Source organism: Amphibalanus amphitrite, unplaced genomic scaffold, assembly GCF_019059575.1.
Source record: "Amphibalanus amphitrite isolate SeventyFive unplaced genomic scaffold, NRLGWU_Aamphi_draft 000547F_arrow, whole genome shotgun sequence".
In the NCBI taxonomy this organism is placed as follows: Eukaryota; Metazoa; Arthropoda; class Thecostraca; order Balanomorpha; family Balanidae; genus Amphibalanus; species Amphibalanus amphitrite.
Genome location: NW_024882041.1, coordinates 202,517 through 230,143, shown reverse-complemented (window position 1 = coordinate 230,143; position 27,627 = coordinate 202,517). Strand labels below are relative to the sequence as shown.

The 27,627-nt window shown below is 51.4% G+C and overlaps 2 protein-coding genes across 2 annotated transcripts; one reads left to right on the top strand and one right to left on the bottom strand.

Moving 5' to 3' along the window:
- Positions 1-6,225: 6,225 nt before the first annotated feature.
- On the bottom strand, positions 6,226-23,044 carry LOC122393682 (toll-like receptor 7). Its single transcript, XM_043389919.1, has 2 exons — positions 22,941-23,044; positions 6,226-10,706 (listed from the first exon to the last, which is right to left on the bottom strand). The coding sequence occupies exon 2, from the start codon at positions 10,436-10,438 to the stop codon at positions 6,443-6,445; it is 3,996 nt and encodes a 1,331-aa protein (XP_043245854.1). The 5' UTR covers positions 10,439-10,706; positions 22,941-23,044; the 3' UTR covers positions 6,226-6,442.
- Positions 23,045-23,610: 566 nt separating this feature from the next.
- On the top strand, positions 23,611-26,722 carry LOC122393655 (uncharacterized protein K02A2.6-like). Its single transcript, XM_043389879.1, has 2 exons — positions 23,611-25,974; positions 26,693-26,722. The coding sequence occupies exons 1-2, from the start codon at positions 23,611-23,613 to the stop codon at positions 26,720-26,722; spliced, it is 2,394 nt and encodes a 797-aa protein (XP_043245814.1).
- The last annotated feature ends 905 nt before the right edge of the window (positions 26,723-27,627 follow it).

The following is a 27,627-nucleotide window of genomic DNA, read 5'->3' as shown; positions in this document are numbered from 1 at the left end:
ATTCCACTTCTAGCAGATACATGTGTGATTTGCTACGTCACTGGATCAAAAGCACAAAGCGCTGCAATTTAAGCTAAACATTTTACGAGAAAGTATCATTATTACTTTTAAGGCATTTATTTTTCCCGTTTGCAAGGAAGGCAGCAACAATCAACAATTCCTAACAGCAAATTCAGTTGAAAATGTGGTAGCTTGCAATAATTTCAGGTGTTGTTTTTATGTTGTAAAAAAGATGTAATTGATGATGACACTTTGTAATTGCACACAACTGTGAAATGTTGCTGTATCTGTTCTAAGCCATCGGTCCATTTTCGCTCGGCTGGGCGAGCAGTGAGACCGGTCGTTTCGCCCCGGGGCATTTGACGTGAAGGTCATGTGACCCTGCTCGAGAGAACAAGTACGGAGCGCGGCCGCGAAGGCTGGGCTGGAGCAAGGTTGCATAAAACAGACTAAATAATGCATAAAGGAAGGAGTCTTATTCGACTGTTCCATGCTGATCATTTACAAGAAAAGGTATTTACAGAACACATTAGTCCAACAAGTGACACTTTCGACAAACCCCCGCGCTTAACTAAGCAGGCCGGAAATGCTATCTTGTCGGATTTTCCCCTCCACAGCAAAACATCTCTCACTTCAAAAGCGAACTAGCATAAAGCTCAGCGAAATTCGCGCTGAAACAGAACAAAATACGATTCTAGAGCCATCCGCGACTTCAAAGGAGGCTGGACTCATTGTTCACCTCGAGCTTTTCTCTTGCGCAGCCTTTCGACACGCGGGGAGCTGTTTGAGCTTCCCTAATTCCGCATACTTCTCTCGCTTGATATAAGCTGGTTTTTACGCGCTGGTCGGCTGCCGTCGGCATATGAGGGCCTATTCGGCAGTCGTCGGATAAGAGGGTGTGTATGATTTACCGGAGGGAGCTGGCTCGGCCCCAGCTCGGGCCACGGAGCGGAGTGTCTGCCGGCCGGTCGCTGCCAGCGCACCCAGCTCGGTAAATCTCCTGGAGCTGTCACCGACGCCCAGCGCTATCGGCCCAAACCGAAAATAAGCCCCCGAGAGATGGATTATCTCAGAGACAGCGCGAGAGATGCTCCGAGGACCGTGAGCAGTTGACCTCTTGAGATGTTTAAGTTAGTCGGTAGTGACTTCGTATCGGCTGTCCAGAAACTCCATGCCGTCTTAAAAATCATGAAGACGCTGATTGGAATTCGAAATGTGGAATACAGGTGACATGGAGAGTTGGCTCACATGGCATGTTACGAGCTTTGAGTAATATAATTACCGTTCATAAGTAGCTATGTGGCAGGATATGTGGAAATCGTGGTTAAGTGTGGATTGGAAATGTTAACCCGCGCCCTGATGGGGGGGGCCATTTTGCCCCCCCCTGTGGTTTTTCTTAAATAGCGAAAAAACGGCGGCGCGCAGCGCCGCCAAATTTTAGGTACCTTACCGGGCATCAATTTGACACCTTCACACAAAATTTCAAGTCACAGGTCACCTCAGGTCAGGAGTTATTGAGGTCAAACTGAGGTCATGTTCGAGTAAAAATGAGCAAAAAACATGACATCTTTAAACGCTCACAAATTCTACAGTTAACAAGCAATTTTAAAGTTCTTTATGTGGTTGTGTAGAGAAAAGACGGCGCTACAAAACTGCTATCTCGGATTTTCGAAATTTTGGGATTTTGACCCCCAAAAATAAAAAAAATGATTTTTTTTAGAAAAACTCAAAAAATTTCCAAAAAATTTTCGAATTTCGAAAAAAAACGGAATATATGTGATAGTCCCTGCGCTCTTCGATATACATACCAAATTTTAGATCGATGCCTCTTTTTTTGGCCAAGTTATAGCGAAAAAACTGTTAAAAATTGATGACGTGAAATTTTTGAACTCAATTTTGAGCAATTCTAGACCTCGTAGCGCAAAACGGAGACCACCATTGAACTCCCCGTGACGAGCTGCATCGAATCAATACCCATTTTATGCAAAAATATCAACTTTGAAATTTGACCTAATTTGACCTGACCTTGACCTGACCTTGACCTGACCTTGACCAAAACGTGACCTTAGCTGGCCCTAAAGTCTGTCTGACCCACATAATCGCATTTGTCATGTAAAATGGACCATAAAACATGCATCACACGACACTTTCATATTGTGACCCCCCGTGACCTGACCTCTGTGACCTGACCTGGTATCAGTGACCTCAAATAGCAAAATATGTGTTTGAAGAACATTTCCCCATCGATAATTTTCAATGAAATGCATTTTACTCGATTTTACAACGCATTTCTTGAAATGCCTGTAAACGGTGAAAATTCGACCTTTGACCTGACCTGTGACGTCATCGGTTTGACCGAGGTCAATGAAATTGGGTCACAAGGTAGTTCCCCGTTGGGGCTATCCAACACCGTTTACCGCTTGTCGCTATGTTGCGTGGTTCTCGAGATCTGAGGGGGGGCCAAAATGCCCCCCCCCCCATCAGACCGCGTTGCTCGGCAGACCCCATCTGGGCGCGGGTTAATGTTGTTGAATTACCTGTGCCAGTTGTGAGCAGCTGTGTCTTTTCTCTCTCTCTCTCTCTCTCTCTCTCTCTCTCTCTCTCTCTCTCTCTCTCTCTCTCTCTCTCTCTCTCTCTCTCTCTCTCTCTCTCTCTCTCTATCTCTCTCTCTCTCTCTCTCTCTCTCTCTCTCTCTCTCTCTCTCTCTCTCTCTCTCTCTCTCTCTCTCTCTCTCTCTCTCTCTCTCTCTCTCTCTCTCTCTCTCTCTCTCTCTCTCGGTCTCTTGGTTTCCGTCGTAATGCCCACATTTTTGTGATTGTCCGATGAAAAGAAAAATAAATAAATAAATAAAATTAAGTCATTATTCAATTCAAATACGGTGCGGGCGATACAATAAAATGAGCTTTATCGATCTATTCCCCACCTTAACCCATTTTGCTTCCTTATTCTACAACAGTAAGAATCATGGGCGTAGAACTTCAATGTCACTTTGTGGGAGCACTAATAACCCCATGAAGGAATTCGTTGCAGTTTTGTGCTCACCTCACCTTGCTGAACCATTTCCTGCTCTTAGTTTTGTATTGAAATCCAAAATAAAGATTTTACTGTTAAAAAATGACTGAAAAATGTTATGGCCCCTCCCCCCCTGTTCTTGCACCTATGGTGAGAATACCTATGCGTTCAAACTTTGGTGCGATTTATTCCCGCCGTGGATGTTGGCTTAATCAACACTTGCAAAAAATCTCGTTGTTAACACTCAGCTCTCTCGACCGTATCTTAAAACTTCTCACTTAGCTACGAACGGATCCAATTTGAATTAAAATAGCACCTGCATAATTATGCTTAGACACTCAGGAACTTTGTATTTGCATTAGAGCTTTTTCCTCCGACTAGAATGTAAACGTTTTCTGTCCAGCAAACTTCATCCACTTCATCCTTCTATTAATCATGGTAGTTGTATTTCGCTTACAAGAGATGTTAATTTCGAATTAGCCTATTCAGTTAGTTTCAACAGAGTATGTACTTGGGTCGTGGCGATCTAGAGAATAAATACCTATCTCGTTTACATGAGAATTGCTCGACATCATTATTTGCTCATTCTTGCGCGTGAACAATGAGCTTGAAGTTGATACTAAAAGTTTTAATTTACGAGTTATTTAGTTTTCCAGCTAGTCAAATGTGGAATAGGAAATGCACGTACCCGTGGCGGTGTCATTCATGAAATCAGTCCTCTAAGAACCTTCAAACACCATAACTCAGAAGCGGAAACCCACCAGCGCCACCCATTTCTCCCACCGCCATGGATGTCCCTCTGGTCCGAGACCCATGGACCCGTCCCGGCGGCCAAGCGCCGGCTCTGGACCACTGCCAGGCAGGGGCCGGATGGGCCCGCTTTGTTTGTGATCCGCCCGACCGGCTACCCTCCCAGGGTGTCCCGGGTGAGGACCATCCCTCTAGGTCACCGGTGCCAGGTCAGGTCCGGCCGGTCACGGGCTGGGGACTTCTCAATAGTCACAGTTCACGAAGTCATCATATTTGTAGAATGGAGGTATTCCGTGACTGGCAGTTTATCAAACTGACATTTCCCGGAACCTAAACAGGCTTCTGTCGGTTAAAGGAGCGCGGTTATGCGGTGATAAATATTGATTTGAGTGGTGGGCGCTATGATAGATGTTGCTGCAGATACCCATCAGGCAAATGGCCGTTATCTTCTGAACACTATCGGCTGATGTACCGTTCGGTGATACTGTGGCCGTTTGATGCGCGATATGGCTCTATGGGCCCTCCGTTTGATCTGAGAGATGGATCACATCGTCAGGTGCGCGGATAACGAACAACGACTGTGACAGGCCATCGGAGTATCACTGTCGAAGGCTGACAGGTCAGGTAAATAACGGTGGGTGAGGTAAATAAAAAAATTCTTGTTATGACAAACTTATGATGAATGCAGCGAGCTGTGTTCAGTGTTTTTAACGAGGTTTATAAAAAGCTCCTCAAATTCAAGGCAGCATTGGTATTCTTATTCTGCATTCAGCATGACCAATTTACAAGCACACCACAAAATTTGATTGGTAATCGCATATTGTTCGGAATTCAGGCAGACAGCAATTCGTCTAGAAACACTTAGCCATAAGGAGAGTTTGTCAATTAGGACCCATAATTCTCTCGAGCACATGTTTCGATATCGTAAATCCGTCATTAAGTGTTCCAGTCCAGGAGCGTCGGCTCCAAATAGGATTTCCCGGCAGCCATAAAAGTCAGCCGCTGGCGTTCCGGAGCCATCAGCAATTTCAGTAGTGAGCCGCCGTATACCGTGCGTTCAACAGGCCCGCTCAAATTCCCAACCTTTTCTAGAATGCGTCTCTTGCCAGCTAACTTCCATTAGAAATTTTCCGCTCGGTGTGGCGCGATTGTCAATATCGCCGGAATGGTCCCTAATCCGGCGGGCCTGCCAATGTCTGCTAGCTCGTGCGTGTCTCGCGAAACGACGGACGCCACCGGACCGCCGCCGCTGCCGCTGCCTTCTCAGACAGTCTGCGCGCGCGGGCTGTTTGGTAAACCATCGACTCCCCAGATTGCTCTATTCATGAGGCACTCGGAGCGTGCATGCCAGCCGAGAGGGCCCCGCGCGCGCCTGTGCTAACTGGACCGATGGTCGATGCTCCCTTTGTGCCGACACATAATGATGAGTGCTTCTAGATGGCACAGGAGGGGTGTGTTTTCTCCGAGCAAATAGTCAGCCACGTGTCAAGTTGGGGTAGCCAGAAAGGCACGCAAGGGAAGGAGGATGCGTAGGTGGGAAAGAGGAGCGAATAAGGGGAGAGGAAAGATGAAGAAATAGACCTGGGAAGGGTGGGTGCCTCACACGCCAACGATAGCATCGCACGATAAGGAGAGTGAGAGAGAGAGAGAGAGAGGGGATGAGAGTGAGAGACAGAGAGAGAAAAATGAGGGAAAGAGAGAGAGAGATCGCGAAAGAAAGAGATGGAGAGGGAGAGACAAGGGAAAAAAGAGATGAGAGGAGACGAGCATAGGCGGCGGAACGGGGGGGGGGGGCACCGGGGCACCGTGCCCCCTTTGATTTTGGCATTTTAACATTTGCCCTATGGGCGTTGCAAGGAAAGAATGGGACCAAAAGTCGGCAGTGCCCCCCCCCCCCCCTTAATTGGAGGTGTTCCGCCGCTACTGGAGACGAAATTATTGATTATTTTACGTTGACTTCATCCCTATTGTCATTTACAAAACGCCGTCAACCTCCGCGCTAAATAATATCTCGCATTTGGTTCCAATCTTTGAATAGTATGCCCTTTTGACCATTCAGCATACCTGACAGATAATGGCGCCTGTTTGGTGGCTGGTCGTCGCTACGATGCGACGCAGCTGATGTCTGCCGGGCGAGCGCTTGTAATGCGGCACAGTATACCGACGCAGGGTTCTGTGTCCTGCGGTGCAGCATACCAGTTCAGTTGTGAGACGGGAGATCGGGCTCCACAGCTCTGGGAGATGAACTGGGCAGTGGGCAGTTGCTGAGAAATGTGGGAATGCAGGCGCGTCAACCACTTACCTGATGTTTGACTGTCACTAGATTAGTGCCTATTTACTTTGCTGTTAGCTGTTGGGTGCAAGTGTGCCTCGAATGTCCCTCATATTGCGTGACGCTATAAACATATGTGACTATGCAATCGCCACCGCCTAGATAGGTATAGATACCCCCATGAATGCACGTTTTCATATCATAAAAATGTATTTATTATCTACACAAACTAGAAATAAATTGTAATACTCAGGACAGATGAGATCATCATGAGATCGTCACGTAGCATTTACACAGCAAATAACACGTGGACGCGACCGACCATATTGGCATCAATACATACACGAGCGCATTCCTCAGTAACTGGACGCATGGACGAAACACCAGGTATGTGGGTAGTGCCACCCTCTAGACGAGATACGTCTGGCCGGAGCGCCTCTCTGCGCGGCTGCCGGACGGTCGGCGGACAGAGTAAAACACCCAGCTGGCCGGCACGTACCCGGGCGCGTCCGGCTCGGGTCGCGCCCCCTCGCCCGCCACATCATCGTACACTGCCTCTGGGACGCGGCCATCGTCCGGCCTGTCCAGCCACACGAGCGGCCCACCGCTGCCGGACAGACACTGCCGCGGCGAGGCATCGAAAGCTCGCGGCGGGCCGCCCCCGTCACTGTTCTGATAGGTGTGCAGCGTGGCGTGGCGCGCGGCCGGCGGGACGGATTCGTCCCCTGACGAGCGCTCGTGGAAGTCTATTGTGTAGTAGACGCGCGAGTTATCGTACTTTTCCACGTACAGACTCGGTACCTGGCTGGAGACGGGCGTTTTGGCGGGCACGAGAGTGCTCTTCTCGGCGGCGGAGCCCTTCTCGGGGTGATCGAGCGTCTCGGCGGCCTCCACGGGCTCACAGAGCACTGACGAGCTGACGGATCGTGTCAGACTGGAGTCGGCGCCGGCCCGCGACAGCCGCCACCGGCGCCACCACGGCTCGGCAGGCGGGGCGCCGCGAGGTCGCGGCAGGCGGTAGCGCAGCGCCTGCCAGAAGCGCTTCTCGCCCCACCTGACCACCGGGTGGGTGCGCAGCAGCAGCGTCATCTCCTGGTCGGTGTCAGCGTCCGGCAGACCGCCGTCGCACACGACCACGAGCCTCCGCCGGCCGCTCACCGCCGCCTCCGTGTGCGCCGACTTGAAGGCGAAGTGGCACCACTCGTTGTCGAGGAAGTTCTGTGTGACGACGAGCAGCACGCGGCGGCTGGCGGCGGCCGCGCGCCGAATGGCTGCCGGCTGCGGTGGCACATCCCGGTGCAGCACGCAGCAGCGGTACGGCGGGTGGCCCGTCTCCAGTTCGGCCACCAGCTGACTGGCCAGCTGCGCGTCCTTGCTGCCGTGACTGACGAACACATCGAACATGCTGCCCTCGCTGTCATCGGCCTCGCCGAGCCTTACGTTCAGCTCGGTGAACAGGAGGTACCGAATCTGACGTCTGAACAGGAACAAACATGCCGCCAACAGGAGGAGCGCGCTGGCGGAGAGGACGGCAAACAGGGAAAGAGACACGTACACGTCTCTGCGCTGGGAGAGCACCACCGTCGGCAGGTGGCGGCAGTCCTCCTGGGGCCCCTCCAGGAGCGGAGGGCCGACCGCGGACACCATTGGGTCATAGCAGGTCACCGCAGTGGCGTCGGGAACCCGGTCGGCAGCCGCGCGTAGCCAGTCTCCCAGCTGGCGCAGATGACTGCAGCCGCAGCTCCAGGGGTTCTCAGAGAGCGTGAGCAGCGACAGCGCCTGGTTGGACAGGAACGGCCAGTGATCGAGCTCAGTCAGCTGATTGTCGTGCAGGGTCAGCTCCTGAAGCTGCTGGAGAGGCTGGAATACGCTGGAGTTGAGCCAGGCGATTTGGTTGTGGTGCAGGTAGAGGAGACGCAGACTAGAGAGGTCCTCAAACTCGTACCCGACCAGCGTGTGGATGCGGTTGTGCTGTAGATGCAGCTCCTGCAGTCCAGTTAGTCCGTTGAAGGTTTTGTTGTCGACAGCGTCGATGTCTGAGTTGTTCAGGTACAGCCTCTGCATGAATTTGCGTCCGATTAGAACGTGGTTTCCGAGCGAGGCAATGGCATTACCGTCCAAAAAGACATCTGTGGCGTCCATCGGCATCGGCTGCGGGATCTGAGAGTGGTTCTGGTGGGAGCAGTCGACTCTGTTGACACTCCAGAGGTGGTCATTGAAGCAGGAGCAGCCCTCGGGACACGCCATCTCGCAGTCGCACGCGTCAAACTCGCAGCAGAAGCACAGCGCAAAGCAGTGCGTCTCGTACTGACACAAGAACATGGACCGGGACATGGCGGCCAGCGGACGGGTACCCCGCCACCGGCTATCGGCTACTTCACAGGTGATCTGATGGCGATCGATGATGTTCGTGGAACCGGTCAGTAGCCATTCCATCGTGCAGTCGCACATCAGGGGATTTCCACCCAGTTTTAGAGACCGGTTCTTGAACGGAAAGTCGTTCAGAACTCGGAGCTTGTTCCAGCTGAGGTCTATCAGATCCAGGCCGGTCCGGTTGTTGAAAACGTCGCTGGCTATCTTTGAAATGTTGTTGTGACTGAGTATTAGCCGTTCTAACCGGGCGGGCACGACACCAGCTGCTAGCTCATTTATGGCGTTGTTTGTCAGATTCAGAACTTCTAACTCGATAATATTTTCAACGTTGAAGGTGTTGTTCAACGTTGGCAAATTATTGAAGCCTAAATCAAGGTAACGCAAAGTTCGAGGAATCATTCCGAGGTCAAAGTAAGTGATATGATTACGAGATAGATCCAAATGATGTAACGTTTTCATCGCCATGAACAGCTGACCGATCTCTTCGATGCGATTTCCTGCTAACCGCAGCATCGATATCGCACCAAGCTTCTGGAACGTGCCCACGGCAACGCTGGAAATATTGTTGTCTCCAAGATCGAGCCAGCGGACATTCCACATGGGCAGCAGATCTGTGCTCTGTATCGCGGTAATGTTGTTTCTGGATAGGTCTAACGTAAGAAGGCGTGTAAGCCCACCCCTACCCCTTGCCTCGAACCGTGGAATGATGTTGCTCAGCCTGTTACCAGCTATTTTCAGCTCCTCCAGATACCTCAGCTGATACACCGTGGACGGCATGGTCTGCAGCAAGTTGTCAGTCAGGTCCAGACTGCGCAGCGCCGCGCAGCCCACCAGTGCAGCCGGCGCCACCGTCCGGATCTGGTTCTGTGCGAGTGTGAGATGCGCCAGTCCTCGGAGCGCCAGCGCCGGCAGACGCTGCACCCAGTTGGCGCTCAGATCCAGTGTGCCGAGGTTGACCAGCTGCTCCAGCTGTTCGCCGCTGACGGAGGAGATCCGGTTGTTGGAGAGGTTGAGGGCCTGCAGACTGAAGAGTCCATCCAGCTCCGGGAGCTCGGGTAGGGAGTTGTGGGATAAGTCGAGGACGGTGAGCCGCAGCGCGCCGCGCAGAGACACCGAGCCATTATCCGTGCCGAGAGCGTTATGCGACATGTTGAGCAGCGTCAGGTGCCGCAGGCTGCGCAGCGTGGCCGCGCCGAGCCTCTCAATCTCGTTGTCCTGCAGCTCGAGTCGGCGCAGCTCAGTGTTCTGTGAGAAGGCGGTCTCGGCGACATGCCTCACCTGGTTCGACTCGATCATGACGGCCCGCAGCTGTGGAAGCGCCTCAAACGCCGCAGCTCCCAGAGCCCGGATACGGTTGTGGCTGAGTCGCAGGGAGCGCAGGTGACGCAGCCCGGAGAGGCAGCCCGAGGGGATGTCGCCGAGCTGATTGTGCGATAGATCGAGGTGGTGGACTTTACTCGGGCAGCCTGACAGGCCGATTTGACACACTTCCAGAGAGTTGTGTGCCAGGATGACGCGATGAAGATTCGGAGCGCCACACAGCGAGTCGACTTCCAGCTTCTGCATGCCGTTGAAGCTGAGGTCGAGTTTGCGCAGCTGCCGCAGGCCGGCGAGGGCCCGCGGAGGCACCCGCAGCTGTCGAGATCCCCAGTCGGAGTTGCCCGTTCTGACGGTGAGCTCTCGGAGGTCGGACAGCGGCGCCAGAGGCTCTCTGGCCAGCTCATCTAGCTTGCAGTGGAGCACCTTCAGGTGCCGCACGCCCTCCAGCCCGGCGAACGCGCCCGCTCCGAGCTGGCTGTGGAAGAAGTGCCGCCGACTGCAGGAGACGGTCACCGAGGACACCTGGCCGGCCAGCCGGTGTCCCTCCTCGGGGACCACGGCGTCCTCACCCGCCACGTGCCGCCAGTGGCAGGTGACGGCCGGCGGCCGGGCCGTCCAGACACAGCCGGTGACATTGTCAGTCCGCTCAGTTCCCGCCCCCACCGCCGCCACGAGCAGCGCCGCCAGCAGCGGCCTCCACCGCCGACCCATGACGTCACCTCTCGTCGGCTAGCCGGCGGGCCGATCCGCAGTCGGCGCCGACTCGGCCCCTAATGACCCGGCCGACATCGCCACGAAAAACGGGCCCGACGTGCCTGCGGCCGCTCCGTCAGTCGGCCGCCCGGCGCGGCGCAGGCGGCGCCGTTTTTCGCCGCCCGTCCGACTCCATCACCGACGGTGTTGCGTTACGCGCCTCGCCTCGGTCAGAGTCCGGTGGTCGGTGTTCTGACTTCCTCCGGTCTTAACAGTCCGCCTGGATCTGCAACAAAGGGAATACGGAGCGTCACACGGGTGGTATGGGACCGTTTTACGACACCGTCCGCCGCACGTGACTAAGGGAGACGGGCCGGAGACCCGCGGCGCGGCTCAATAAATCGGGACCCGACTCCTCGGGGGCAATAACGATCCAGACTCAGTCGACTCCGATACCGGCTCTCCAGACTCGGAGCCGTGGACGGTACTGCCGCCGTCGCTACTAGGCCTCAATCTCTCATACTCAATCTCATAAACAGATACAAAAGTCAACACAACTTCGACTCATATCTTCTGCAACTTAACAACTTTCCCCATTTCGTAAAAAGAACGGACGCCACTGTCTTTGTTGTGTCATTGTCGACACCATTTTAAGCACACTACGACGTTGTCTGATGGTTGTAAGTCGTCACCAGCCCCTTCCTACACTGAAATTGGGAATTATTAATAAAAGTAAGCAAATTATGGATAGAGGTGGCGAGATGGGCGTTCGGCACGGCTCGATGCCACATGTCAAGGCTTTCCTCCAAATGGACGAGGGAAGCAACAACATACTTGTTTCATCCTATGCAGTATGCAGTATACACATTATTCGCCCCAGTCGGCTCCCCACGCCACCCGCTGGCTGCCTCCCGGCGGCTCCATCAGCACGTCAGAGCCGTCTCCATGAGCTACTGGCAGGTCGGACAGAGACTCCGCACTCATCACATCATCTCACGGAGAGATGTGGTCGTGTCGGGAGATTGGTGCCGCCGCCGCCGGCCGCGCCCGCTGCAATGAGCCGCTGCACGTGCGGGCCGCGGATCCATCAGCAGCCCGGCCCGGCGGCGATTGACATTCTGTCGCCGAGGACGGCCACGGATCATGGTCAGATTCGTGCCCCAAATGGACGCGGTGGCCGCTCGCCGGCGGCAGTCCTGTCCTTCCGCGTGCGTCATTTGGGCTTCAAGCCCTTGTTACACTGCCGAATTTTGGTACACGAATGTGCACGAATATGCAAGTCATCCTATGTCGTGGACCGATTCGGGATCTTTCTTCCACGGTCTTGGCATTTCGCAGACCAATCGGTGCCCACCGCGCGACTTTTACGGTTCGTCACGACCGCCACGAATATTTCATGAAAAATGAAAATTTCGTGGCCGTTCGCCGAACTAATAATAAACGAATATGATCGCCAAACACTCGCCGAGTCACCGCCGACATGTCGCTACGTGCGCCGACTTGTTGCCAAGGTATCGGCGACTATTCGCAACAGATTCGCCATTCATTCGCGATGTTCGCCGAATCATGGATCAGCTTCGACCCGCGCACGATTAGGGGGGCCCCCACCCGTTGTCTGCAAATCGGGCTCTGTCGGCGAACTGTTCGCCTCTGTCGGTGAACTGTTCGCCGATTTCCTACACGACGTGATTCGGCGACAGGGTCGTGGCCAAAATTCGGCAGTGTAACACGGCCTTCGATGTCACCCGACAGTGTGGCTGAGGTCGCCATGATATGTGGCGAGGAGTGAGGCTGGAGGGCGCGTCGGCCATGTGAGCATGTTGAGTGTTGCTGATATGATTCTTGAATTTCCCCTACACGAGGAGAAGGACTAAGGAGAGGAGAATAAGGAGAATGAGGAAGGATTAATGAGAGGAGAAGAGTAGAATAAGGATTTTGTCAGAAAAATCATTCCAGTTAGTCATTTGACAGCTGTGTATATCAGTCGGAAAGATGTGAAAGTTTTGCTATTAGGTACCTGCTTTCAGAGCGAATCAGTACCTACATATTTTCAAATCAAAAGATGAGAATTATTTATTTCTCACATGCACGAATGACGAAGCAATATATTCCGTTTCCCTGCGAGCCGAGATCTAAAGGAGCCAGCAATGAGCTCCGTCATTGCTAATCTAATGACACATGGCGCTAATTTTGGAGTTCAATTGGCAGCATTAATGCAACGATTAACGCTGAAATATTTCCTTGAATGGCATTGGCTCTTATCGACTAAATTGACCATGTGGAAGTCCGCGGCGCGATATGACCTAACGAACAGTGAGCGTAGGTGTGGCACGAAATGGCACTGCAGGCTTATTTGCAATATCTTGAAACTTCCTTCATAGAATGGCAAATAATTGAAACGGCTGTTCTTATAAATTTCGCTAATATTGGCTTTTGTACAACCGTTGATTGATATCAGCACCCTAATAGAATTACGGCACTTAAGTTAATTTTCCAGAGCAGCCTCCATCTATCATCCCCTCGGTCGCCGTTTCTGTTCCACCTACCGCGCGTCTCGCCTGACCAGCTCGACAGGTCCGGTATGGATCGGGTGCTATCGGAGCTGTATCTGAGTGATCGATGTCTCACTGTTACACCAGGCTGCAGATCGCACACCTGGCGGTCGGCCAGATTGCAGATGACGCCCCCGATACCCAGCCCGGTTCCCCGTTACCGAAAACCATTTTCAAAGACAATGAGCGCCAGCCAAACGCAAGTCCATAATGTTTTTATTTTTAATTAGTTTGTGTTCTTGAAAAAAGCTTTGGCTCCAAAGCAAGCTTAAGACGCATGAGTATTAAGAGCATCAATATATTTGATACCAGCATTGCGATCAGTTCATCCATCGTAAGTTTAGGCGTTACGCTCGACCAGTCTCTATCATGGGATCGACATGTTAGCACCGTTGCTTGTGGGGAAATCGATAGGCATGTTGATTCGTCTTGGTCATCTTCGCCACATTATGCCACTAAGAACGATTGTGCTTCTTATCAATGCTTTAGTCCTCCCCCACGTTCGTTTTTGCATATCTGTCTGGGGAAGTTGCAATGCAACGCAACGGAAAAGAATAGGGAAAATCATAAAATTTGCGCGGCGTATTGCTGGCCGTGAATCACAGAGATTAGCTTGGCATGGTGATGTTGGGGCCGAGCATAATATGGCTGTGCTGAAAATTATTCGAAAAAGTCTTCTATTCCCAGAAAATACTCCAAATCCTATTTCATCGCTTTTTAAAATGAAACGATCTGAGCGAATGACGAGGCAACTAGCTCTTCAAAAGCTAATATCTTAGGAACGGGACATCCGATTGACAAGCGGTCTTCTTTACTGAATGTCACTTGGACGTAAAAGTTCTGTGGTGTGACGGCCACCATGCGTTCTTGCCAACCACCGCACGTGGCGCGTGGTAAAGTTGGACATTTTTTAAGAACCCCCAAAATTGCAACCTCAATAACGGCACAACGGTTGGGCCGATTGAATTGAAAGTCGGTACACAGTTAGGTCTCCATCAGATAATTCATCTGCATGTGTTAAGGTTGGGGTGCTACAGCACGTGCGCACGTGCAGGGGGCGCTCCCAGATCTCGAGAACGGCTGGGCCGATTACGCTCAAATTTGGTACACGGTTGGGGACCAGTTAGTAGGGTGCCGTGCAAAAGTCAGTTTGGACCCCGCTTGCACGTGCGCACGTGCAGTGTGCCGCTTCCAGATCTCAAGAACGGCTAGGCCGATTGCGCTGAAATTTGGCACATCGCTGAAGACCGGTTAGTAGGGTGCAGTGCACAAGTTAGTTGGAGGTACCCCCTCGCAATTTCGCACGTGCAAGGCCCATCCTCTCGCTCGCTCCGTTGGTCGCCCCAAAAGGCGTTTTACTGGTTATGAATATTATGATGTTAGGAAATGACCTTATTCTCATGATACAATGAAATGACATTAAAATAAGTCCAAAAAATATCATAAGGTCATTTTCTAGCATCATAATATGATTTCCATTATAACCCTCGCCGGACCTATTGGTTTTCTACATACGCGCCGGCCGAGGGGGGGGGGGGGGCGGGTACGACCCCCCCTCGCCGTTTCGCCCCTGGTGGAGCTAGCGCGTCGCGGAAAAAACGAGCGTGTGCGCCGTTACGAGACGCAGAGATTGGTACCCGATTTTAAGGTCCTAGGTCAACCGGTAACCTCTGAGGTCAGGTCAAGTGCCCCAAGGTACGGTTCAGTTTTTGGTGAATAACTTCGCAAAAAACGGCCGCAGAGCCGCGATTTTGGCAGCATCGTGTTTGCCTCGCTCAGGCGCGTCGAATGATATACTTTTTGTCCGGGTCAGGTCAACTTGGGGTGTTGACCTCAGGTCAAGGTCAGGTCAGCACCCCCAGGTCACGAAGTTGGTCGAAAGAGGTCATGTCGCATATCATTCGATTCGGCAGGTCTTCCTGAGTCCATTGGTGGCTTTCCCGACTCGCTAGCTCAATTTGATCAGGAGTTATTGACGAAAAACTAATATGACCTTGATGACGTCATAAATGACGTCACGCAAGGTCAACATTGCAAAAGTGACGCATCTAACCTTGCAAGGAGTGCATAACATCACGATTCTGTGTGCTTGAGATAGTTGGAGATCGTTCCCGGCGCCAGAATAGCAGTTTTCATTTTTCCCCATTGACTTATAACATAACTTGTATAACTTGTCTTGTCGGCAGTGTACTGCAACTCTAAAATTAGACGAATGAGTTTGCAAACCAAGGTTATAAGAGCAGAAGGCAGACCATGCTCAGTTTCTATCTCTTCTTATGCTTCCTTTCAGTCGTTGAATGACCTGACAAGTGTTGACATGAAAATGCAGAGTTCCGTTCATCCATGGTTCCGTGTTATAAATTATCGCCGGTGTGCGCAGTTTAATGCTCATTTACCGGAATAGTCTAAAGTCGGGCTGAATTACAGCGGGGATCGATGAACTTCTCATGAAGTTGGCCGTTGGATGACGCGTTGGACTCCAAGTAGGATCAGATTAATGTCCTTCCAAGACGGCCCAAATGATTCTCATCACTTATTTAGCTCACATGCCACATACTGCGCATTTGTTGTGCGGTGCACTGAGCTCTCACCGGTTGTATTATGCGTAATACATGCCAGGACATTTCTTGATTATTTACACAATGATGCAAACGGAATCTAACTTTTGGAATTGTTAGACGTAAGAATAAAAAAGAAGCACTCCGTGTGATTTTATCGTGCCAAAAGGACATGGGTCGCGTCGTATTTGCACATGATTCTAGTCGTGGTTCAAGGCCAGCAACTCAAAGATTAACATAACAGGGTGAGACACACCAAAAGAAAGTTATATCGTTGAAATGTTGTGACGCAGCGATTATACTCCTCAGACGGCTTTCTGTTCAAATAACTTCTGCCTTATTCAGGCAGTCCAGCCTGGTCTAATGATCTGGGTACGGCGGTGCCCAGCAAGGAACAGGCGTGAATCTCTATATACCCTGCGTGAATCAGGGTCAGCATATGGTGGGCTCTAGGCTCTAGTACAGTTTCATTGTGATCGGTTTGACACGTGGACCTGCTACAGTTTATCCTGCCCACCTGGCTGTATAGTGATGATGGCGACATGGTGTTTTTCTTAGTCTGTTTGAAGACAGTGTAAGACAGCTCGAGGCTGGGAACTAGCGGTCATTTTGCTGAAATAGTTAGGATAGATCAGCTGTAACTCACCTGAAATATGTTGAGTTTTATCTTCGACTTCTTCTGCAAATCTGGGGCGGCGGGAAGTCAGATGGTGATTGGTGACCCTGTGATGTCACTCAAGAACCACACTTAGCGTATATCAAAGCCATGACTAACCATCCACATTTAGGACCGTTTTATCTGGAGTTTCGGTTTGTTTCTGTTAAACAATATTTCAATTAATGGCGCATTGCAATGACATTATAGTATCAGCTACCAATCAGTAGCAGACAAGTTTTCGTTCGCCACGGCCTGGCCTGTAGGGGGTCCGCGCTGCAGCTCTGTCGCTGCTGAGCCAGCCAATCAGGGCTCTCCGTCCGGTCAACGCCTGGGGCAGTGAGTGACCTTGAGCCACGCCGGCGGCCTGCTGTGCCGCAGAGCAGGCGTGGAGCTGACTTCCGAGGCCCACACACGCTCGGCCCTGGTGATTTCAGTTTTGATCGAAGGAGTGGAATTGAGGAGCGGGGAATCCGTTGCCTGTCAACAGTCGAACGACGAATGGAAACCAGCTTCGATGAAGCGTGTCTCTAAGCTTTATGCAGCAAAAATAAAATCACTCAGCGCTGTTCATCATGCTTGAAAATGAAATACAATTGAAAACAAGCATTCATATCTATTCTCCCTCTTGTGCAGACAGCTTTGTGGCCCTTATCAGCGTGGTTTATGCCCGGCGCGTCGCTCGTGGCGGTGTATTTGCAGAGCCTCCGCCCCGCCGGAGCAGTTGTCGGCTGTCGGCAGCGACTCGGTGGCGTGTCGCCGACCCGGTGCCACCAACTGATTAGCCTCATTATGAAATTATGCCGCCAGAATTAGTTGGAATGAACCGGTGTTGACACGGAGCAGCTGTTCGGCCTCGCTGAGCAGAGCGGCGACACAGACCGCCACTCGCCGGCAATTGAATTTGGTCGGGTTGGCCACCCCTGGCCCTGCTCGGGTCTGCCACCCCTGCCCCGGCCGGCTGGGTGGGCCTCTCACACAGATGGTGCTCCACACGGCTCCCCGGGGCCCGAGGCACCGCCGAACGCGGCCCGCGGCTCGCACGAGCCAAAGGTCATAGCGGTTTCCAATGTGAGCTGCCGATTCCAATCAGAAATAGGTTTGCACGTCGTAATGGTTTGTATCTTGCATTTATAGGGCGTATTTGCTGTTTTTACTTGATTCGCCTGACTAATGGGGAGATGCTGGTCACGTTTTATTGATAAGCTGACATGCTGGAGGGTAGCCCATAAGTAGAAAATAACGAGGTTTTATTTAGGTCTGCTCTTTGGCATATGGCTTCGCAACAGCCTTGTTATAACAGTCCTGTATTAGAAATGAAAGAATGAGTTAACTGGAACAGAACTGCTTGAAACAGATTGAATGGTGTGAAACGTTTTTTAGCATGATTATGATTATCCCTCGCCGGCCGAGGGGGGGGGGGGCGGGTGCCGCCCCCCCCCCCCATAGGGTTTTTTCGCGATAGCTCCAAACACGCTGGCGATAGAGAGCTGAAACTTGGCATACCTGACCTTTGATCCAAGCCGCATCTTTTGACACCAACCGCATTTTTGGGTCAGGTCAGGTCACTGACCTATGACGTCATAAGTGAACCTCTGCACGGTCTCCAGATGTCGCAACTTCGCAACGCCCTCACTGCCAGAGGAGATGTCACAGGGAAATGAAACTTGCAGGATCTAATATCCATTATGAGTCTCACAACTTGTATATCTCGGATTTTTCCTAAAGGTCATATGAGGTCAGGTCATTTTCGTGACCTCACCAAATAATGAATCTGCCCTCTGTAAGGGTACACAAAACACAATACTTGTAATACCAAACCCTCCTGAAACCTGCAGACATGCATGAGACTAGGCTTACCAGCGTTCATTTCATGAACTGAAACTGAAACCTTCCGCTCGCCGTCGCTTGTCCAGCTTTTGTGTCACGTCACAAATCGTTTCTATGAAGCATTGTAGCCCGCAGACTGTCAGGTCACTTCAGAGAAGGGCGTTTCAAAGGAGCTGGAATGGATCCGGCTCGAAAAGTGACCGACCGTCCACTTCTGGACTGCGAGGAAGCGAAGCCATTGCATTAGTCGTTGCGTGTGCGCATCATGACGGGTGAATAGCTTAAGACGGGTGAAATGTGAATAGGTGACAGGGGAAACTAGACAAGAGCCGAGGGCGGTCACTGGCCTCTCAATTTGACCGCGCTGTCCGATGGCATAGAACATGACGAGTGACGCCGGTTTTTGAAGTTGGGTGTGCGACTGTTGAGTGTCCACAACCTGCCGTGTACTATGACTAGGGGTCAGGATGTCAAGGATGTGACACAAAATCACACGCCATCCTGTCACCTGTTCAGGCCCTGTGACAGCGCCGGTCTGTGCCGCCTTACCATGCAGACATTATCCTATCCAGGCATATTTCTTTGATGTTTTAGTCATTTTTGACCGCATTATAGTTTAACAAAGCATAAGTATGTCATAATTTATCAGCCAAATATCGAACGAACAAAACCTTTTGCTCGAAAGTCCACATATTCGACTATTCCAACTCGTCGCATAAGTCTCGTGGCTCGCTACCATAGAGGCGCAGGTATGCTGGGCGACTTTCTCAGTGACAGCTTTCAGTGGCCCAAATTAGAGCCTGGGAAGTCTTTACATGGGAACTGCTTTTAATCTCGATGATACCTGTCCATTAAATGCGTTTCAGTATGGCTGGCAGAGGAAATTCTGCGTCAGCGAGGTGGAGTTTGTATTGTGGATAGTAAAGCAATTGGATGATCATGATTTTACGCATTGATGGTTATAGTGGTCCACTGTGGTTTTCATTTTGAGAGAGAGAGAGAGAGAGAGAGAGAGAGAGAGAGAGAGAGAGAGAGAGAGAGAGAGAGAGAGAGAGAGAGAGAGAGAGAGAGAGAGAGAGAGAGAGAGAGAGAGAGAGAGAGAGAGAGAGAGAGAGAGAGAGAGAGATCCCTTTATTGGCAGACTCTGGGTCCATAAGAAGTAACACACAATGATGATGACGTGACAATCATATGATGATGACGGTATGAAGATGACATGGGTACATGACCAACATCAGCAGCGATCAACAACCACACAATGCTGCAGTCCACACTTTACGCATTGGAGATGTGTGGGCGATATCACTGTAATACAGTGTAGACATTATTCGGTTTTCTGACTTTTTCAAACGCGACATGAAATTCCACACAGCTCTGCGGTAGGCCGCATCAAAGCCATCTATGTGTTCTTGCGCAAACATTCCAGAGGCACTACAATACTCGTATTTAGGGTAGCCTAAAAACATTCTAGCAGCGTTATTGAAACACACTTTAAATTTCCGAAGAACCGATGCATGAAACGAGTGTTATAAATGCATGTAGCTGATGTTAGAACAATATGCATTGTACAAATACTTTTTAACCGAATATGTACATAAAGCGAATTTACGACTCAATGAATTGGCACGACAACACAGTGATCGGTACTGATGACAAATCTCGACATTGTCCACTTTGGTTCGTGTGCTCGAAATGTGGAATCCAAGATACTTATATTCGTCGACATATGAAAGCACACTATTGCACATTGATATCTTAGGGAGTGATAGATTTCGAAGACTCACGGGATGTTGAGTATGATGTTGGTAATACCCCCTCTCGCGTTTGTCCCCTGATCGAGCTAGAGCTTCGCGGAAAAAATGAGCGTGCTGCCCGTCACGAGACAAAGCCGATGATACCAAATTTTAGGGCCCTAGGTCATTGGTTGACCTTCCAGGTCAGGTCAATGACCCAAAAATGGGAAAATCGGGACCTGTTAGAAAGGCGTAAAGTGTGGCTGCTATGGGGTTTTTCGGGGTGCTGATCACGAATATCGTGCAAGTTTTGCTCACAGATGATGTCTTGAAGCATTTAGAACAGGTCGGGTCAGATCAGGTCAGGTCAAACAGTAGGGGTCGTGACGGGTATTCGTAGTACACCGCCTCTGACAGACAGCTTCGTAACATGTTACGATGGCACCAAAACTACTTCGTAAATGTTCAAATAGTTGCTAAATTCGAATTCAGCTCCAAAAATTAGCCTAGCAATATGTAAAACTCGAAAAAGTGAACCGAGGTCACCAAAGGTCAATGACCTGACCTGACCTTCAAGTGACCTTGACATCCACCCTAATGCATGGGAGCAACATCAAATCACATGTTTGAACGTTTGAAACCACGAAAAGCTTGCAAACGCGCGGCTGATGCGAGCCGACATACGCCGAATCGCGACTCCGGCCAAACATGGTCTCGGAAAGTAGGTCACAGGTCAAAGGTCATTTAGGTCAGGGTCATGAAATTTTCAGGGTAGCTGTAAAATTGATCAGTGCGAGGGTACTGAAAGTTTCGTCGCGATCGGTCACTTTTTACGTGAGTTATTCGAGAAAAGCCTTAGGGGGGTGCATCACCCCCCCCCCCCCTGTGCCGGCGAGGGTTAACACTTTGTGATAGAACACACACCCACCAGACTGGCTCCACCTGCTCACACGGTCGGCCCCGCCGTGAACTGTGGCGTGTTTGGCGAGACCATGCGAGACCATTGATCACCGGTCGGGGAGGGGCGAGACGGGACAGGACCGCTACAGAGAGTCAGTAACTGCTGCGCACCTGCACCTGCAGCCCTCTATCGAACAGTATCGGAAAACCGTGCCACCCACTGGCACTAATTCACACCTAGTGCCCGTCCACCGTCCCGGGTCAATTTACACCACCCAGCGACCGTTCGCCGCGTTATTTCGCACCGTCAACGCCGGCCAACACCCAATACCCATTCACAGAAACCTGGCTCGTCATAATCTCAATTAAACTCCGAACATCGGACTGAACAAGCATAGGTCACTAAAAGGAAGTTTTTGATCTGTTAACTCAGTCGCCGCGCACGTCTCTACTGATTGAAGGCAGCAGAAGTCAGCGATGGCCCCGGGGCTACGGTCTCGGATAGTCGACTGAGCTGTGGCGAATAACGATGTTACAGGTTTATTCACCTTAGCAACTATATCTGCCAGCAAGCATCTCGATTGATCCAAAGAGCTTCGATAAATTTAGCCGCAGTTTTCTTTGTAGGCCCTATCGTAAAGGCATCGGCCTCGCACAAAACACGAGTTGACCAAACGACGCCTCTGCAATGCCTTTCACAACAGTATTGGAAGCTGTTGCTGAGGGCTTCGCTGCAAGCTGCAACTACACACAAAAAGACAACTCAGACCATTTGTACTGCCGTCACAGAACATTTTCTGTGCGCATAAATGGTGAAACGCTTTGAGCGAACTAGCTATTTTACAACTCACAATGGCTCGTGCATATTAACCCGCGCGGGGCTGGGGTCTCCAGCCGAACGCGCGGGGCTGGGGGGGGGGGTAAATTTTACCCCCCCTGTTATCTCCCGAACTAATGGTCCGATTTGGAAAATTCAAACGCCAATCGAAAGATCTCATCACGAACAACTAAAAACATGTACTTAATTTTAAGTTTGAGGTCAAGGTCAAGGTCAGGTCAAGGGTACAAATTGCAAGTTCCTACAGTATCGGCCTTGCACCGTAGTTGCCGAAGAATGGAGTCATGGACTGAGACTGATCGCCCAAAACGTGTTTTTAGGCTACCAAGACAATATTCGTTGCATACAATATCATTCAGAGGTCAAGGTCAAGGTCAGGTCAGGTCAAGTGAGGTCAAATTTTGAAGTTGGTTGTTAAGGCCTAAAAAGGTGTCTATCTGATGCAGTTTTTCACGGCGAATCGAATGGTGCTATTTTTGTTTCCGTACGAGGTCTAGAACTTCCAAAAAAAGTCATTTTTCAATTTTTTTGTGTGTCGTGACGTCATACAATTTTGAATAACTCCCACATTTTTGAACCGATTCTTCTAAAACTTGGTATGTAGGTGCACATAGACCACTTCTCTGACATATATTCCGGTTTTTTCGATACACTCAAAATTTTGGATTTTATAGCTATTTTCCCAAAAAAGTCAGTTTTTTGAAGAAATTAGGGCCAAAATCCAAAATTTTCAAAAAACCGAGATAGCCATTTGATAGACAAAGTAAAATTACGTATATCCTTTTTTTGTTACGTCTTGATTCCTTTAAAAATGAAGATGTTAGCGGCGTTTGAACTTTTGCCGTTTTTGAGGCGAAAATGGCGAACATGACGTCACTAAAACGTCAATTTCTCAAAAATTTTCCGACGGATTTCGCTCAAATTTTCAGGGAACGTGCCAAATTGATGTAAGAAAAGGTACTGAAAGTTTGGCGGCGCTGCGCGCCGCCGTTTTTGAGATATTGCAAAAATTCGCGAGGGGGGGTAAAATTTACCCCCCCCCCAGCCCCGCGCGGGTTAATTAAAGCTTGCGAAGACCAGGCATGCAAGTTATTTTTCTCTTTATCATTGCGCACAAATAACCTGATGTTAGTACTTTTTCCTGTGATATGCAAGGAAGCTGCGCATCAGCTCATCTTTATCTATTTGCACTGCATTGTTGTACATCCAGAATGTATCAAAGCAGCGACCAAAGCGTCACCCAGCGACCTGTCCTTTCATTTCACATCAAACGAGAGACACATCAAAGCAACAACTCACTCGGCGCTATCCGATGCATGCACCCAGCATCTCATTTAAACAGTCACTATGTTTACCTCTCAGCCCGAGACCGACGGCTCGCGCCTTTTCTAATAAGTAATAATCATACTGACCCCTTCTTCGCTCGCTCTCCCCTCCCCCACCTTCCTCCTCACCTGTTCCTTCCCTGCTGCGACTCTCCCGGTGCTCCCGACCGCTCCGCTCGTCCCGGTCTCCTCGGTCGCGGCGCCGCGACGACTGCCGACACCGACGGACCGCCGTCGGACCCGACGTTCCCCGGAACATCGCCGGCCCGACGCTGCGCCCGCGCCGCGCCGAGCGGCCCGGACGGCGGCGGCGGCGGCCCGCGGACACTTAGCGGAGCCGCTTCTGGGTGACGCGGACGCCAAGGCGCTTGGCATCCTCCACATCGACGCCGACGGATCGGCTCGCGAGGGGGAGCCACCCGGCCATGTTGTCGGCGTGGCAGGAATCGTCGACACCCTCGCAGCTGCTGGCGTGACAGTGCAAGCCAAGAAATGCACGAGTCAGGATATTTCCGGCGACGACAGACGTAAGATCGCAGCAATCGTCAATAAGCACAAGAAGGTATTCGAAGGAGTAGGCCTCCTGAAGGACGATGAAGTCTCCTTCCACATTGATCCGGAGGCGACCCCAGTCGTCGCACCCTACCGTCCTGTTCCCCTGGCCTACCAAGAGCGTCTCAGTGCTCACCTAGCCGAGCTGCGAGCGGAAGGAAAAATCGAAGACGTCGGACCACAAGAAGAGTGTCCATGGATCTCCAATGTCGTCATCACCGAGAAGAAAGAAGCTGGGAAAATCAGGATGAACATCGACATGAGGGAGCCCAACAAAGCCATCCGGAGAACGCCGCGACATGTGACAACCGTCGCCGAGATGCGCCATATGTTGGAAGGAGCGAGAGTCTTCTCGGAACTGGACATGAGCCACGGTTTTCACCAGCTGGCTCTGGCAGAGGAGTCGAGAAAGATGGGTGCCTTCCGCACTCACGAAGGCCTGCACCGCTTCAAGGTACTGTTCTTTGGAGCGTCGCCAGCATCTGACATCTTTCACGACCGCATCAGTGCCACCCTGCGCGGATTGACGGGATGTACATCTATACACGACAACATCCTCGTGTGGGGCAAGACCGCAGAGGAGCATGCCACGAACCTCGACGCATGCCTCCAGAGACTGAAAGAAAGAGGACTAACTCTGCGAAAGGAAAAGTGCACCTTCGGATCCGAAGAAGTGAACTGGTTCGGCTGGGTCTTCTCCAAGTCCGGCATGTCGGCCGACCCCCGCAAGGTCAAAGCGATCAGGGAAGCGGGACCTCCACAGACCACCGACGACGTACGCAGCTTCCTTCAAGCTTGCCAGTACAATGCGCGCTTCATGTTCAACTCTGAACAAGCGTACGCTCAGCTGACCAAACCCTTGCGAGAACTCACAAGAAAGCACGCCAGGTTCATCTGGAGCAAGGAGTGCGAACAGGCGTACCAAGCCATCTTGAAAGCAATGACAAGTGAGACGGCCTTGCGGCCGTTCGACCCCCAGCTGCCCACCAAGCTCGTCACAGACGCGGGACCAGATGGCATCGCCGCCAGCCTTTTCCAGGTCACAAGCGATGGGACCTGGATACCGATCGACCACGCAAGTCGTTCACTCACGCCGTGCGAACAGAGATACTGCCAATTCGAAAAAGAGTCTCTGGCTCAGGCGTGGGGTATGAACGTCCATCGCCACTACCTGCTGGGAATACGGTTCGACTCCGTCACGGACCACAAGCCCCTGCTCGCCGTCTACAATGGGAAAAGGCGAGGAAATGCTCGCGTCGAGCGGCACAAACTGCAGACCCAAGAGTTCCAGTACCAGATGGTACACCTTCCAGGGAAGGCGAACCCATGCGACTACGCTTCGAGACATCCGATGCCGCTCTCCTCGTACCACGCAGCGCAGCTGGACGACATGATCCTGTACCGTCATGATGAAATTTGCATCAACGCGGTCATCTCAGATGACACGCCGGACGCCATCAACATCAAGGAAGTCCAAGAAGCGACTGCGCGAGACCCGCAGAGCCAAAAGCTGATCAAGTGCATCCAGCAGGGCTACATCACTAGGGACCCAGACCTCGACCCGTTCCGCCAAATCTTCCGAGAGTTTAGCTTCAATCGAGGAGTTCTCCTACGCGAAGACAGGCTCTACATCCCCGCATCTGAGCCTGAACCTGGGGCTGGGAGCCTCCGACAGCGGGTGGTTGAGCTCGCGCACGAGGGCCACCAGGGGGTTGGCCGGTGCAAAAGGCTGCTGCGAGCGCAAGTCTGGTTCCCTCATCTGGACGCGCTCGTCGACGAGAAGATCTCCAAGTGTCTGGCTTGTCAAGCCTCGACGTTCACTCCAACCAGAGACCCGCTAAAACCGACCCCCTTGCCTGAACGCCCATGGCAAAGGGTGGCAGCAGACTTCTGGGGTCCTCTGTCGAGTGGAGAGCACCTCCTGGTCGTCATCGACGAGTACAGCCGCTATCCTGAAGTAGAGATCACTTCTAGTACTAGCGGGCTGGCGACCATCCCCGTCCTCGACAAGATATTCGCAACCCACGGCATCCCGGAATCAGTGAAAACGGACGGTGGCCCCCCATTCAACGGACACGACTTCGCCATGTACGCGCGCTGGGCTGGCTTCACGCACCGCAGGGTCAGCCCCGAAGACCCAGAGGCAAATGGCCTTGCAGAGGCCTTTATGAAAACCATAAAGAAAACATGGCATACGTCCCGCATCGAAGGGAAAAATCCCAAACAGGAGTTGTACAAACTCCTACGACAGTACCGCGCAACACCGCACCCCAGCACTGGGAAACCCCCCGCGGAACTGCTCTTCAACCGGCCGTTTCGCACCCGGCTGCTGACCGCTGAGAGGCCAACACCTGGAACACCGTATCATGACGTGCAGAAACACGACGCACGGGCGAAGGATGTACAGAAGGCCTACAAGGACACCCCCAAGAACGTGCGACCTCACAACATTCAAACAGGCGATACGGTTCTTCTGCAGCGCCGGTCTACCAAGACGGCCTCACGCTACGACCCAGAGCCCTACAAGGTCGTCCAGATGAAGGGAACGCAGATCACCGCCACCCGCGGTGGATCTACCCTCACCAGGGACTCGCAGAAGTTTAAACGGATCGTCCGTCCCCAGCGCCCCAACTACAAACGGCAGCGCTTTCCACTGACGCTGCATGGCAACAGCGACGAACCGCGTCTGGGATCAGACTGGCCTACCCCCCCAGCCACGGTCAACGGCGCGGCAGGCCCTCCACACGCTACGGCCGAGACCTCCAGGCCTGCGGAACTGCCCCCGCCGCCGCCGACCGCCGCCGCCCCGCCCAGCCGGCGCTCGGCCCGAGCTCGCCGGCTGCCCTCACACTTCGCGGAATACGATCTCTCTTGAGCGTGCGGCACCGCCCCCCCCCCCCCCCTCCCTTCCCACACATATAACTTAAGAAGCGCAGATTTTGTTCGCCGCGGCATTGGCGGCCACGGCCGTACTGGCGCGGCCAAGCTGTCGGGTGGTGTTATCCTGTTCGGCGTTATCTCAGGGAGCGTCTTTTCTGTTTTGCTTTTGTTGTGGATAGCTTTCGAAGACGTGGTACTCATGCCTTCCTCATGCATGTTCGTTCGGCCCACATTTCGCGCTGCGAGTAATCACTGGTTCGCCACGCTTCAACCCCCTCCATATAGGTGCGCGGCCACCGCTGGTGTTGTGTTGTTGGACCTGAGGAGGGGTGTAGTGTTGAGCCTCAAGCTCCACATCACTTAATGGCTGTGCTGCAGCTCCCTGTGTTGACCTGAGGAGGGGTGTAGTGTTGGACCTCAACGGTGACTCAGTGTGTTGCCTCCCTCAGGTGTGTTGGCCTCTCAGCAACGGGCTGTGAATAAACAAGCTAGGGCAGACGACTTCTTTACAGGTGCGTTGGAGCTATTGCGCTGTCGCGGTTACATGTGGAAATCTATATACGCCACGTTTTATTTATAAATACATTACATTTTAATTACTAGAGCAAATTGACGTGTTCACTGGTCGACAATTCTATGGAAATAATGACATATAACTCTGCCCACGTAATTTGAGCAGTTTCTGCATTTTTCTTAGTAATTATTTACATGCATGTATTTGTTTGTTACTTGGAAAAGGATAAACGAATATGCAACATCGCAGAAAGCACGCAAGGAATTGACTATTTCAAGAAAAAAAAAACCTTCCGCCTGCGTAGTGCAGAATGAATGCTGACAGCTTGAAAAGCAGGACAAACAACAGTTTTTGGTGACGCCAAGGATAATTAAGCGTATGAGCTTCCATACTTAAGCATTAGGCAAAACTATATAGTACCTACTAAAAAAATGATTTCTCAGATCTAAGGTAAGAGTTAGTAGTTTAGACGTAGAAGATGTAAAACACTTGTGAAATGGTTGTGAGACACGTAAATCTCTTCAGATCACAGGCCTGTTTCACTACAAATAAAGTGTGTAATTACAAAGAAAAAAACTTGAGTTTAAAAGAAATAATTACCAACATTTGAAATTTGGATTTCACGAAACCTTCGGGCATGAATTTTGAGTTTAAAATTTGCAAACTTTTTTACAAGAAAAAGTTTGCTAGAAAACACGGGAATCGCAAACTTTCTGTTTCACGAAGACCAGAAACTTGAAAGAAAACATCGTAATTACAAACCTGAAATTCCAGTGGTCCTGACGTTCGGAATTTTGATACTTTTTGTGCAATGATGCAAAGCAATCAATTATTTAAAACAAATATGATATGCTGAGTCATTATATGCTC